The sequence below is a fragment of the Esox lucius genome, chromosome 21 (genome assembly GCF_011004845.1).
Source record: "Esox lucius isolate fEsoLuc1 chromosome 21, fEsoLuc1.pri, whole genome shotgun sequence".
Classification (NCBI taxonomy): Eukaryota; Metazoa; Chordata; class Actinopteri; order Esociformes; family Esocidae; genus Esox; species Esox lucius.
Window position 1 is genome coordinate 24,689,700 of NC_047589.1, and position 13,095 is coordinate 24,702,794.

At 50.4% G+C, this 13,095-nt stretch overlaps 1 protein-coding gene across 5 annotated transcripts in view; it reads right to left on the bottom strand.

Annotated features, from left to right (window-relative positions):
* rreb1a (ras responsive element binding protein 1a) overlaps positions 1-13,095 on the bottom strand; it is a 44,853-nt gene that overhangs the window by 12,178 nt on the left and 19,580 nt on the right. For 3 of the 5 annotated variants that reach the window (XM_010885847.5, XM_010885846.5, XM_013139654.4), the window contains 4 exons: positions 4,358-4,486; positions 3,945-4,201; positions 2,144-2,233; positions 1,851-2,014 (listed from right to left, as the gene is read on the bottom strand). In XM_010885847.5, coding sequence (XP_010884149.2) covers positions 1,851-2,014; positions 2,144-2,233; positions 3,945-4,201; positions 4,358-4,486 — 640 coding nt within the window. Of the gene's footprint in view, positions 1-1,850; positions 2,015-2,143; positions 2,234-3,944; positions 4,202-4,357; positions 4,487-6,675; positions 6,792-6,851; positions 6,994-13,095 lie in introns of those variants that run through there. The other 2 variants (XM_013139655.4, XM_034289277.1) reach the window with 2 other exon arrangements.

A 13,095-nucleotide genomic window follows, 5' to 3' on the forward strand; every position in this document is an offset into this window, starting at 1 on the left:
GACAACACCCATGCATTTATCTCTGTGGAACAGCCCTCAGTGCTCCTAACCCCCACCCCCGCTGGCCAAACGGCCTGAAAAACGGTAGCTTGAGGACGAGGTGGGGGGGGGGGAGGAGGAGCACCAAACAGGAGCTGGAAGAGCCAATGGCTTATTTTCTTAACTTGATCCCTTGTAGCCCAGACTGCCAGTGATGCCCACCAAATGTCAGAGTCACACACTTCAGATTAACAGAAATTATTTTGTGGTGAATGCTCACAAAACTTGTCAAACTCTTCCCCCACTGGGAATCGAACCAACAACCCGCGCTCAGAAAATGTGCCTATACAAAGAAGCCTTATTCCAATGAGGCAGATGTGTTAGGGGGCTCAGTGGGGTTTTGAAATGTACTTTAACACGGTCAGATTTGCTGTTGGAGAGACTAAAAAGGTACTTGGGAATTCTAAGCCATGAAAAGATTTGGTTGTTCAACTGCTGGGCTACTGTAATGGGGGGGGGGGTGTTAGCGGCGGAGCTAACAGGTAAGCGGGTGTGTGTGTTAGCGGCGGAGCTAACAGGTAAGCGGGTGTGTGTGTTAGCGGCGGAGCTAACAGGTAAGCGGGTGTGTGTGTTAGCGGCGGAGCTAACAGGTAAGCGGGTGTGTGTGTTAGCGGCGGAGCTAACAGGTAAGCGGGTGTGTGTGTTAGCGGCGGAGCTAACAGGTAAGCGGGTGTGTGTGTTAGCGGCGGAGCTAACAGGTAAGCGGGTGTGTGTGTTAGCGGCGGAGCTAACAGGTAAGCGGGTGTGTGTGTTAGCGGCGGAGCTAACAGGTAAGCGGGTGTGTGTGTTAGCGGCGGAGCTAACAGGTAAGCGGGTGTGTGTGTTAGCGGCGGAGCTAACAGGTAAGCGGGTGTGTGTGTTAGCGGCCGTGCTAACAGGTAAGCGGGTGTGTGTGTTAGCGGCCGTGCTAACAGGTAAGCGGGTGTGTGTGTTAGCGGCCGTGCTAACAGGTAAGCGGGTGTGTGTGTTAGCAGCCGTGCTAACAGGTAAGCGGGTGTGTGTGTTAGCGGCGGAGCTAACAGGTAAGCGGGTGTGTGTGTTAGTGGCGGAGCTAACAGGTAAGCGGGTGTGTGTGTTAGTGGCGGAGCTAACAGGTAAGCGGGTGTGTGTGAGATAGCGGTGGGATCTAAGGGTGAGCGGGTGTGTATGTTACTGGCAGGAGCTAACAGGTGAGTGGGTGTGTGTGTGTGTCTGTGTGTGTTAGGGACGGGAGGTAACAGGTGAGCCCATGTGTGTGTGTATTAGCGCCAAGAGCTAACAGGTGAGCGCGTGTGTGTGTGTTAGCAGCAAGAGCTAACAGGTGAGCGCGCGTGTGCGTGTTAGCGGCAAGAGCTAACAGGTGAGCGCGCATGTGCGTGTTAGCGGCAAGAGCTAACAGGTGAGCTTGCGCGTGTGTGTGTGTGTTAGCGGCAAAAGCTAACAGGTGAGCTCGCGTGTTTGTGTGTGTTAGCAGCAAGAGCTAACAGGTGAAATCTGTACTGGGTTCATGTGGGGGCAGTGTGTGTTCTGGTCCTGCTGCTATCACACCTTGGTAGGGCACTTTGAAGTCAATTAGCAGGCGCTCTTCCAGTGGTCAGAACGTGCATTTCTATACTTCAGTTCAAATTCTTCGTACTTTTACCAACCTTGTTACATGGAACATTATCAGCATAAAAATCTTTACCCATCATGTCTGCTGAGAGTCTGACAGCAGTTTGGGTGGCTTTCTTATCACCTCTGTGTTTGACGAGCAGAGAGCACCAAAGACTGTGCAGAGATCCCATGCGGCCACCAGGCCTGAGCTAGCGGGCGGTCCGGGCTGGGGGTCTGACCTGTGCATGTTGCCATTGGTGGTGAAGGTCTGTCCGCAGAAGGAACACTTGTAGGGCCTCTCTCCGCTGTGCACCAGCATGTGGCGGTCCAGGGAGCTGGCTGAGCTCAGGGACTTCCCACAGATACTGCAGGAGTGGTCTGTCGCCCCCGTGTCAGCATTATGCTGGGAGGAGAATGACAAGGGGGTTACTATTACACAGACTGATGGACAGAGAGAGAGAGAGAGACAGAGAGAGATGGACAGAGAGAGAGACGGCTGTATACATTGCCGTGACAGGGGCAGTAAGGTTACCTGTCTGATGTGCATGGTAAGCTGGTGTTGGGTCATACAGTTCTTGTCACACAGGGGACAAATGAAATCTGGATTGGGGTCTTTGGCTTCCTGCAAATCAAACCCACACAACAGACCACAGGTTACAACCACAGGCAAGACTCAAGTATTTGTGTTTGTCTGCCAGTGACTTCCACTGCTTTGGCATCAAATGTACTCACCACTAATTTCCTACCACCTAAAGATGAATGTATGTCATGTTGGATAAGAGGGTCTGCTATGAGGCAAGAGATGGAAATGGTGAGGCTTTGAGAGGGTTCCTGAAGAATTATGGGCCCAGTGGGTCTCGCTGCCTTCCATAACCAGGTCAAAGATGGACTGGGTGTGTGAGGGCCTCGGTGAGGACAGATCCCAGTGGGTCTGCTTGTCCTGACAGTACAGTGAGGCACAGTGACGCCATCACTCGTATTCAATAACTAAACGGTGACAGAGGAGGGATAACAACGGGAAACTGACTTGTGTCGTAATCCCTCGGTCACCTGCAGGCAGCACTCTTCCCTGGCCTCCCCGATAGTCTGTACTCAGCCCGCTATGCATTCTGGTCCCAGGGAGTTTGGGATTTGAGCCTGCTCTGCTAGCTGCTGCTTGGTGTGTGTGTGTGTGTGTGTGTGTGTGTGTGTGTGGCGCTGTGAGGGAGATGTTTCACCTTGAGCCCATTGTAACACTACACCTCCTCTGTCCCCCTGTGCTGTTGACACTACAGCTGATCATTAACTCTGCCTGAACATAGCACCGGACTGCGGCGGAACGCACCGGACAAACACACTTCAGAAAACAATCTCTGGGAAGGACTTCCTTTTCCTCTCTTGGAGACATTTCCCTCCATAATGAATCAACTGGTCTGGAGAGCAACTCCAATGTACAAGTCAAAGAAACATACACGCGCGCGCGTCTGTGTGCAGACTGCATGATGAAAAGCGAGAGACAGGCAGAGAGTTTCAGTTAATGCCTTGGCCTTCTGGTTCACCTTCAGCTTTGTGTGCAACAATATACTTCAAATGAAGTTAAAACTGAATCGAGTTAAACCTGAATTGAGTTGCAGGTCTGCAACAACAAGACCAAAAAACCCACCAAACTGCCTCTTGCCTTTATAAAGATCTCAGGTCAGGCAAACAAACAGTATTTAGACAGCATTTCCTTCTCACTGCTACTCCTAAACCACAGCGTGAGAACTGTCAACCAGCCACCTTGTCTGGTACCATGCGCGACGCCACAGTTAAATGTGACCCAGAGCTGGAATGCCCTGGTCACTTATGTAACTGCACTGTAATCATTAGTCCGAACAGTTCTTCTTATCTTCCTTATGCCAAGAAGAATCTGTGGCAGACTATTTTGCTTCTGTCTGTGAAAAAATCTGCAACAGATTCACCAGAATGAATAACACCGCTGCTAAGAGGAAGTTTGCCACACACTGTGCACGTTTGTGTTGGTGTCGTTAGAGACACCTGTTTGTCTGACACAAGCGGTGTGCCCCCCCCCATCTCAGTCTTTAACTGAAGCCATGTGACCTGGGCTGGGGATACAAAGGGAGAATTGAGAGGCCAGGACAGTTTGGGAACATTTGTCATCACTTGTTTGAAGCCAGGACTCGTATGAAGCCAGGACTCGTGAGTGTTGGGGGGGGGCTTCTCTGACTCCGACAGCATCACTTATCCATCCCGCTGTCCCTACACACACAGGGCCAATAACATGACCTCAGATGTCCTACTATACTGCCCTATTCTAACTGACGGTGTGTGTGCGCGGGTGAGAGAATGCGTACAGTGTTCCTCCGGCCGTTGCGGTTGACATTTGGGGGCGTGGGGGGTGTGGTCTTCCTGGAGGGTGGTTGGGGCGTGGCGGCGGGGGCCGAGGAAGGCTCCATGCTTCCGTTGAGCTGTGTCACGTTCATCACAGCCGTCATCATGGCGTTGATGGATGACAAGTCCACACCCTCGCCCTCCTCTTCCGTCATTTTCTCTCCATCGTCGTTTTCTCCCGACAAGCCTCCTTCCTCCTCCTCCACCGCTCCGTTACTCCCTGAGGAGAACCAGCACAGTTACGTTAGAAAAACACACTAACAGGAAACGGAGGTTCACGCGGCGAACACGCAACAGGTCAGAACAACGGGGCGGTGTGGCGCAAGCCTCCTGCCCTTTGACCCCCGCCCCTGACGATGTGGATCAGAACTCCCACCTGTGTGATGATCCTCTGTGTGTGTGGAGGCGGGGACTTCCCGTTCGAGAGACGGCTCCGCCTCTCCAGTGCGCAGCAGGGCACTCACCCCTCCCCCCTGACGCTTGTCCTCTGTGGCGCTCTCCATCACTGCAAACACACACACACACACACACACACTTCATGACATGACACACTCTTAAGCCCAGAAGGCATTGGGTAGTTAGCAGGGCTGGGGGCGTTAACATTCAGGAAGTTGCATTACCATTACTAGCAGTGTGTTGTCAAACATTTCTAAGGTGTTAGCTTAATGTTGTCAAACTGTTAGTCGTTAGTTACTGGCGATGGAGGAGAAGGAGGAGGTGAATGTGTCGTTTGAGAGACAGCACTGGCTTAGTGCCCAGTAGATAACAGTTGATGTTGCTAGACAGACACACTGGCCTGTGTTTTATGGCCCTCACACCTGTCCTGGAGCGGGGCGGGGGGTGATAGAACACGATCCTGACTTTATTTCTTTCCCTCCTCAGCGCAGCGCAAGTGAAACCTGTCCAGTAGCCAAGCCCACCACTGCCCGCGTCCACTTGGACACGCAGACCATCTCCGGTCCACCCAGACCTGTGTCTAAACCCCTGTTAGTGGTGGCCCCAAGGCCTTCCTGGAAGCAGCACATCCAGCCCCACAGTTACTGCACTTAGCCGACCTGGACGGAGAACCAGACTGGCACAGGAGACGGTGTGTGTGTGTGTGTGTGTGTTGGATTGAGGGGGGGGGGGGGGTCTGAGAACATGCTAACGGCAGATCTCAAGCTTAGCATTGGATTTATTTTCTTTCAAACAAGACAAAAACCAAGGCAGAGGAGAGGAGAGGTGGATGAATGGAGAGATAGAAAAGGACAGAGAGTGGAAGATCAACAGAGAAAAAGATACGGAAGGGCAAGTGAGCCAAGAAAGAGGAAGAGGGAGAAAAGGAGGAGGCGCAAGCAAGCGAGTGAGCCCCCCCCTCCTGTTAATTGCTGCTTCCCGTTCACGACTCCACAGGAAGCTCCTCTCCAGTCCAGGCCACTTCCTCCTCTGCATAGAGGGAGAGGAGGGGTGGAGGTTGTGTGTGTGTGGGTGTGTGTGTGTGTCTCATTCCTCAACGTTAATTTAGTGTGAGTCACTCGGAAAGCCAGCGTGGAAGTAAAGGGTGTGGGAAAGAAAAGGATGGAGGACAAGAACAAATAGGTAAGGAGGGAGAAAGAAAGGGAAAGGAGGGCTGAAGGAGAAGAGAGAACAGTGGGACAGAGAGGGGCAAGATGTGTAGGGGAAAGGATGAAGATGTGTAGGGGAAAGGATGAAGATGTGTAGGGGAAAGGATGAAGAGGTGGGGGGGAGAGGATGAAGAGGTGTAGGGGGGAAAGGATGAAGAGGTGTAGGGGGGAAAGGATGAAGAGGTGTAGGGGGGAAAGGATGAAGAGGTGTAGGGGAAAGGATGAAGAGGTATAAGGGAAAGGATGAAGAGGTGGGGGGGAAGGATGAAGAGGTGGGGGGGAGAGGATGAAGAGGTGTAGGGGAAAGGATGAAGAGGTGTAGGGGAAAGGATGAAGAGGTGTAGGGGGGAAAGGATGAAGAGGTGTAGGGGGGAAAGGATGAAGAGGTGTAGGGGGGAAAGGATGAAGAGGTGTAGGGGAGAGGATGAAGAGGTGTAGGGGAGAGGATGAAGAGGTGTAGGGGAGAGGATGAAGAGGTGTAGGGGAGAGGATGAAGATGTGGGGGGGGGAGGATGAAGAGGTGTAGGGGAGAGGATGAAGAGGTGTAGGGGAGAGGATGAAGAGGTGTAGGGGAGAGGATGAAGAGGTGTAGGGGAGAGGATGAAGAGGTGTAGGGGAATGGATGAAGAGGTGTAGGGGGGAAAGGATGAAGAGGTGTAGGGGGGAAAGGATGAAGAGGTGTAGGGGGGAAAGGATGAAGAGGTGTAGGGGGGAAAGGATGAAGAGGTGTAGGGGAGAGGATGAAGAGGTGTAGGGGAGAGGATGAAGAGGTGTAGGGGAGAGGATGAAGAGGTGTAGGGGAGAGGATGAAGAGGTGTAGGGGAGAGGATGAAGATGTGGGGGGGGGGAGGATGAAGAGGTGTAGGGGAGAGGATGAAGAGGTGTAGGGGAGAGGATGAAGAGGTGTAGGGGAATGGATGAAGAGGTGTAGGGGAATGGATGAAGAGGTGTAGGGGAAAGGATGAAGAGGTGTAGGGGAAAGGATGAAGAGGTGTAGGGGAATGGATGAAGAGGTGTAGGGGAGAGGAGGAACAGGTGGGAAGAGAGGAGGAAGAGGTGGGGGGGAAGGAAGAGGTGAGTTGGAGGAGACCTTTGACAAGGTGGATGACAGCTCATGTTCTGTCAGTCCAGGACAGAGATGGGATGGTAACAACTAAGGCCTCAGCAGGTGCAGTGTCCCAGACCCCTGTGTCAGGGGAGAGAGTGAGTGTGTGTGTGTGTGTGTGTGTGTGTGTGTGTTGGATTGAGTGTGGGGGGTCTGAGAACCTGCTAACGGCAGATCTCAAGGTTAGCCTTGGATTTGTGTTCTTTCATTAGCGGAGCATCACCATCCCACAGTCGGACTGGCGAGCCGAACGCTGGGCCAGCATTTGCTTCTACGGCTCAACGGAACCGCAGATGGTGTGAACTGGAAAGAAACAGAATGGAAGGATGAAAGAGACGAACGAGAGGAGAAAGAAATGAGGGGGAGGGAAGAGGACAAAGAGAGGGAGGAGAGAGTGTTAGAGGGATGTGGCAGGGAAGTTGGAAAAATGAAAGAAGGCTGAAGGCTAAACGGGAAGGGTGGGGAGGGGCCTGGGGGTCCAGACTCCTGTTGGGATGTTTCAGAGTAGACGACGGGGGGGGGACACACACTCGTCCTGAGATCCCAACACACGTTCACAAAAAGAAAGTGCTGTGTGTTACTGGAGAGGCGTGTGGGGAGTGTGTGTGTGTGTGTGTGTGGGGGGGGGGGGGGGCAGTGGCTGCTGTTACTACATCTGTTACCAGCCATCACTCTCACTCACCCCCCCCCCTCCCCCAATTACACCACACACACAAACACACACACACCCCTGACATCCTGTCATTCTTGCACATCCTTGTAAAAAAATATCCCGGGAACTCACAATGCAGGAGTCAGGAGAGAAGCAACTGTGTGTGTGTGTGTGTGTGTGTGTGTGTGTGTGTGTACGCAAGCGTGTGTCTAAGAGTGTGTTTGTGAGTAAAAGAGGCAGTCACACACACAGATGGAAAAGTCGCCACACTGCCAAAGAGCAGCAAACAGGAATGCCTATCCTGTCTCTAATCTCTCTTTAGTTTATCTCTCTCTCTCTCTCCTCTATCCAATTTTAATTTAGAGGGCTTTAATAGCATGCCCCCTGTCCTCTCTCTGTCCTTGTCCTCCCTCTCCCTGTGCTCCTCCTGCTCCGCATCCTCTCTTCTCCCGTCCCCTCTCTCTCTTGGGCCCCTCTAGACTCCTCCCACCTCCTTTTGCCCTCCCCCTCTCCATCTTGTTTCATCTGGGTGGGCCCTTCCCCTCTTGCTTCCATCACCTCACCCCTCCCTCCCAGTTTCCCTCCCAGTTTCCCTCCCATTCTTCATTTCTCTTCTCTGCCAAAACGTTGCAACTCCTGTAAACGTCTGTAATTCCTTCTTACATACATCTGTATCGGCCATTGCGCGTCCTTGTTATTTTTCCATTACATGCTGCTCTCGTGTGTCATATCCAGCAGCGAGCGCTTTCTACAAACTTAACCGAAAGTAAAAACGCGGCTCAAAGTTGAAGTTTCCAGTCCTGTGAAAGTGCTTTCAACCAATCAAGTGCCAGAAGCCAGAGACCTTTTTTTTCTAAATATGGTAACCACATCAGTCAGCTGAGGAGGTCATGGGGAAAGGTCAGGGGGGGGCGGTGGGGGGGGGGGCTGCTAGAGGTGACACCTGTGTATGGATGTAAGGCTGGTGACAAGTCACTTGTTCTAGAGTGGAGCGTCTGACACCTGTCCACCGCCTAAAAAGCTACCATTCATCGTATGTTACTTCACTGAAATAAAAGTCAGGTCATTAAAAAGGAACTTGGCCTCACATTAAGCAGCCCAGCTACTTTAATAAAGCAGAGGGTATGGCCGCTGTTTCAGTTCACTGAGTAATGGACTGTAGAGGAAAGCTGTGTCCTTTACTAGCCAAAGCAAAAGACAATGAGCCCACAGCCAAACTGCCAAAACTGACACGTGCACTTCAAAGCAAACAGACGTGGGGGATGGGGAGGTTGTTCTCCATCCCTGCACTAACAAAGCTTTGTGGTTTATGACTCGCTCACCTCTGGCCCTACTGGTCCTTCCAACAACAGCAGTCTAACTACCGTCAGACACTTCCACTCAGTGTCAGGGAAGGCTCCTTTATCTTTCACACACCTGGATTTGGTCAACGGACAAGATCGCACGCACAGAAATTAAATGAACACGAAAAGGACAAACGATTGACCCCTAAAATCGGGGTACACCCGACCCATTCATTCTATTTCAAAGTGTTCAGTCCAATCTGATAGGCAAAATCCAGTTAGTTAACTTTTTAAAAACTGGTCCCCAATCACTGATTAACTCAAGGATGGCAGGAAGATAACAGGGAGGAGGCATTTATAAACCGTCCCAACGTGTGTACTGAAGAGGCCCGAGAAGATAAGTGTGTGTGTGTGTGTGTGTGTGTGTTGGGAGCGGGGGATCAGCAAGGCAGAGCCTTAGTTAGGTAGAGACATTGGGGGAGGGGGGGTTATCCAGTGACCATATGTTGGCTATTTATTACCTCCCCTCCTAAATGTCTCTCTCCTCCTGACGTGAGGGACTGTCAGGCTCAGCGACAACCACAGATCACACCTGCCTCAACACCGTCAACATCACCAGTCTAGACCCGGGGTTATCACCTGCCTCAACACCGTCTACATCACCAGTCTAGACCCAGGGTTATCACCTGCCTCAACACCGTCAACATCACCAGTCTAGACCCGGGGTTCACACCCGCCTCAACACCGTCAACATCACCAGTCTAGACCCAGGGTTATCACCTGCCTCAACACCGTCAACATCACCAGTCTAGACCCGGGGTTATCACCTGCCTCAACACCGTCAACATCACCAGTCTAGACCCGGGGTTATCACCTGCCTCAACACCGTCTACATCACCAGTCTAGACCCAGGGTTATCACCCGCCTCAACACCGTCAACATCACCAGTCTAGACCCGGGGTTCACACCCGCCTCAACACCGTCAACATCACCAGTCTAGACCCAGGGTTATCACCTGCCTCAACACCGTCAACATCACCAGTCTAGACCCGGGGTTATCACCTGCCTCAACACCGTCAACATCACCAGTCTAGACCCGGGGTTATCACCTGCCTCAACACCGTCAACATCACCAGTCTAGACCCGGGGTTATCACCTGCCTCAACACCGTCAACATCACCAGTCTAGACCCGGGGTTCACACCCGCCTCAACACCGTCAACATCACCAGTCTAGACCCGGGGTTCACACCCGCCTCAACACCGTCAACATCACCAGTCTAGACCCGGGGTTATCACCTGCCTCAACACCGTCAACATCACCAGTCTAGACCCGGGGTTATCACCTGCCTCAACACCGTCAACATCACCAGTCTAGACCCGGGGTTATCACCTGCCTCAACACCGTCAACATCACCAGTCTAGACCCAGGGTTATCACCTGCCTCAACACCGTCAACATCACCAGTCTAGACCCGGGGTTATCACCTGCCTCAACACCGTCAACATCACCAGTCTAGACCCGGGGTTATCACCTGCCTCAACACCGTCAACATCACCAGTCTAGACCCGGGGTTATCACCTGCCTCAACACCGTCAACATCACCAGTCTAGACCCGGGGTTATCACCTGCCTCAACACCGTCAACATCACCAGTCTAGACCCGGGGTTCACACCCGCCTCAACACCGTCAACATCACCAGTCTATTAGTATATTACTTCACATGTATGTAAGAAAGCAATGCAATCCAGGTTAACGTGTAACTGCTGGACAGAAACGGCCTTTCTAACAGCAGCAGAGGAATGTGTGTGTTTTGTGACAGGAGAGTAAAGGTTTAGCAGGTCTGGCCACGTGGACGCTAACTACTTTGATAGCTGGCGCCTGGACAAAGTCACAGAGCACGATGCTCCTCCAATCAGAACAGGAAACACTGACTCTCCAGCCACACGAGAGTGCTTCACTTCCCTCTCTCCTCTCTTCTCTCTCTCTCTGTGTGTGTTGGCTGATTGATGGGGAGTGTTCTCTCCTTTCCCGCTGCACTGCTTCTTGCAAGTTTAGAGGACCACCACCTCCCCCTCTTCTCTCTCCCTCACACTCAGCTGCCACTACCCATTCTGCCTCCCCCTCCCCCTCCCTCTGACTTCCCTGCCCTGACTTGTTGCACTTACTCACACATTCATGCAGGAAAGAGACCCAAACATACGCGCACACACACACACACACACACACACACACACACACACACACACACACACACACACACACACACACACACACACACACACACACACACACACACACACACACACACACACACACACACACACACCTGGAAGGGCAAACTCTAAACAGATGCAACAGGTAGAGAAAATTCACACTCTGGGCCTCTCTTTCCCTCAGCGCTCCTCCACCCTCTGATAGAGCGAAGGTCAGTGCCGACGCAGGACTGTGTTTACAGAGGTGGTGGAGAGGACAATACAGGGACGGACAGAGCCTCTGTTCTGTTTCCTCTTCCTCTCAGTCCATCTCCAGTCCTCCTGTCTTTCCTCCTTCCCATCCATCCATCCATCCTCCACTCCCTCTCCTTCAGTCGAATTATGAACCCTGTACGCCCTCCAAAAGACTCGCTTCTGGAGGCGTTGTTTTGTAGGTGAAGTATGGCCTTTCGGTTTGCATAGGAAAATTCAGGAAAATTCAGGAAAACACAGCCATTTAAGTTACAGTATATAAAGTATAAAGTACAAAGTCTCACAGTGAATTCACTTAACATACACCAGTGTGTTCTTGAGGACCAAAAAGAAGCAGAAGACTGAAAGGTTATCACCTTTGTTCTCATTGTTTCATCAGAACTACAATTCCCAGCAGAGGAATGAGTCTTTTAACAGCTCGCCTGTATATCAAATAGTAATTGCCATTCGGCATTTTCTAAAACATCTGACTGTCAAAACTGTCTGCCCTGTTGACTGCCAAACTGGTCTGCTGTCATTCTGTAGTATGAATAACACATGAACACTCAAATACAATCTTAATTTTGAAAATATTATTACCGCATTTGTCCTGAATTTGATGGTGTGATATTAAGTGTTTGTACAGTGCATTGGAATGCTACGATTCAGAGAAGTGGTCAGAACAGAGTGGTGTTGCTGAGAGACACTCCATTGTTTACAAACAAATGTAAAATGCGCTTAAAAACATAAGTGAGAAATAATAACAATAAAACCCGAATGTGTTTTTTCTAGAAATACAGAAAACTGCCTAAATGCTCTAGGCTATATGAAGGAATTGATTTTCACAATGAGAAGCTTTGAAACCCTTTGATGATATTCTGTTCTTAAAATGTTTTTGACTACTACTTAAACTGACTGCTGTTAATATAACCACTTAACTGTTTGGTTTAACGTTTGTGAATTATTTTGCTAAGAACTGCATTCTTTAAATGATGCGATTAACATCTAAAGAATGCATTCATAAGAAACATCATTGATGGGATAAAAATGATGCTATCTAATGTGATGTACTGTAATTTAGAGTACTGTAGCACATCACATTCAGGAAACATTAACACCCATCAAGTACAGGTGCAGATGTCAACTACAATAAATATAGGACCCTAATAGAGAAATTCTATTTTAGAAATTAACCGGCTTGTTAATTCTGATTTCAAAAACACTGTTTCACATTCAGTTATTAATATAGAAAAATGTACACATTAGTACAGAAAACTATTCTTTAAATTTGGCAAATGCTTCAATACATGGTAGCTTATAATAAAACATTTAGAGTGGGATTTTTTTGCTAGCTCTAAAGTTACGGCCCATTTGAGGAGAACCAGTGTAAAAGGCAGAGTACAGTTAATTAGTGTAATTGCACATCCTTCAAATCACCAGCAGAGGTTGGTGGGGAATCAGTCAAACGTCAAATACACCACCCTACACTAACGCGGAAGTTTAAACCTGATCTGATAAGCAACGCAGATAGCATCGGTAATGTGGAACCTCCACACGCTGGCATTCCACTCTGGCCTCCGACGTAAAGCAAGCACTGAGGAGGAGGGAGGAGCGGGAGGAGTGGTGTGTTTCAACCAACCATGGAACTGTGGCCGCAGAAAACCTCTGCTTGGATCCACATCCCAGCCAATCGCATCGCTCGGTTCACTATCCTCTTCTCTCACTCTCTCTCAATCTCTCTTCTGTCTCTCCGTTTTCACTCCCTGGTGTCGCGGTCTCTCTTCTCAGGTAGTTTGAAAATAAGTGGACTTGGTTATTGTTTCAGACAGATCGCATGCCTGCAGGGATTTAAACAGGTTCTTACTGGATGACTTGTCATTCACTGGGCCCCACAACACATTAATCACCAGTACATCCCTCTCTCCCTGTCATCCTATCTACAGCAGGGATGAAAAAACAAACTTCACCATCCCTATCTACAGTACCATAAATCAGTTCCGACCCGGCGGTTCATACTACAGGTTA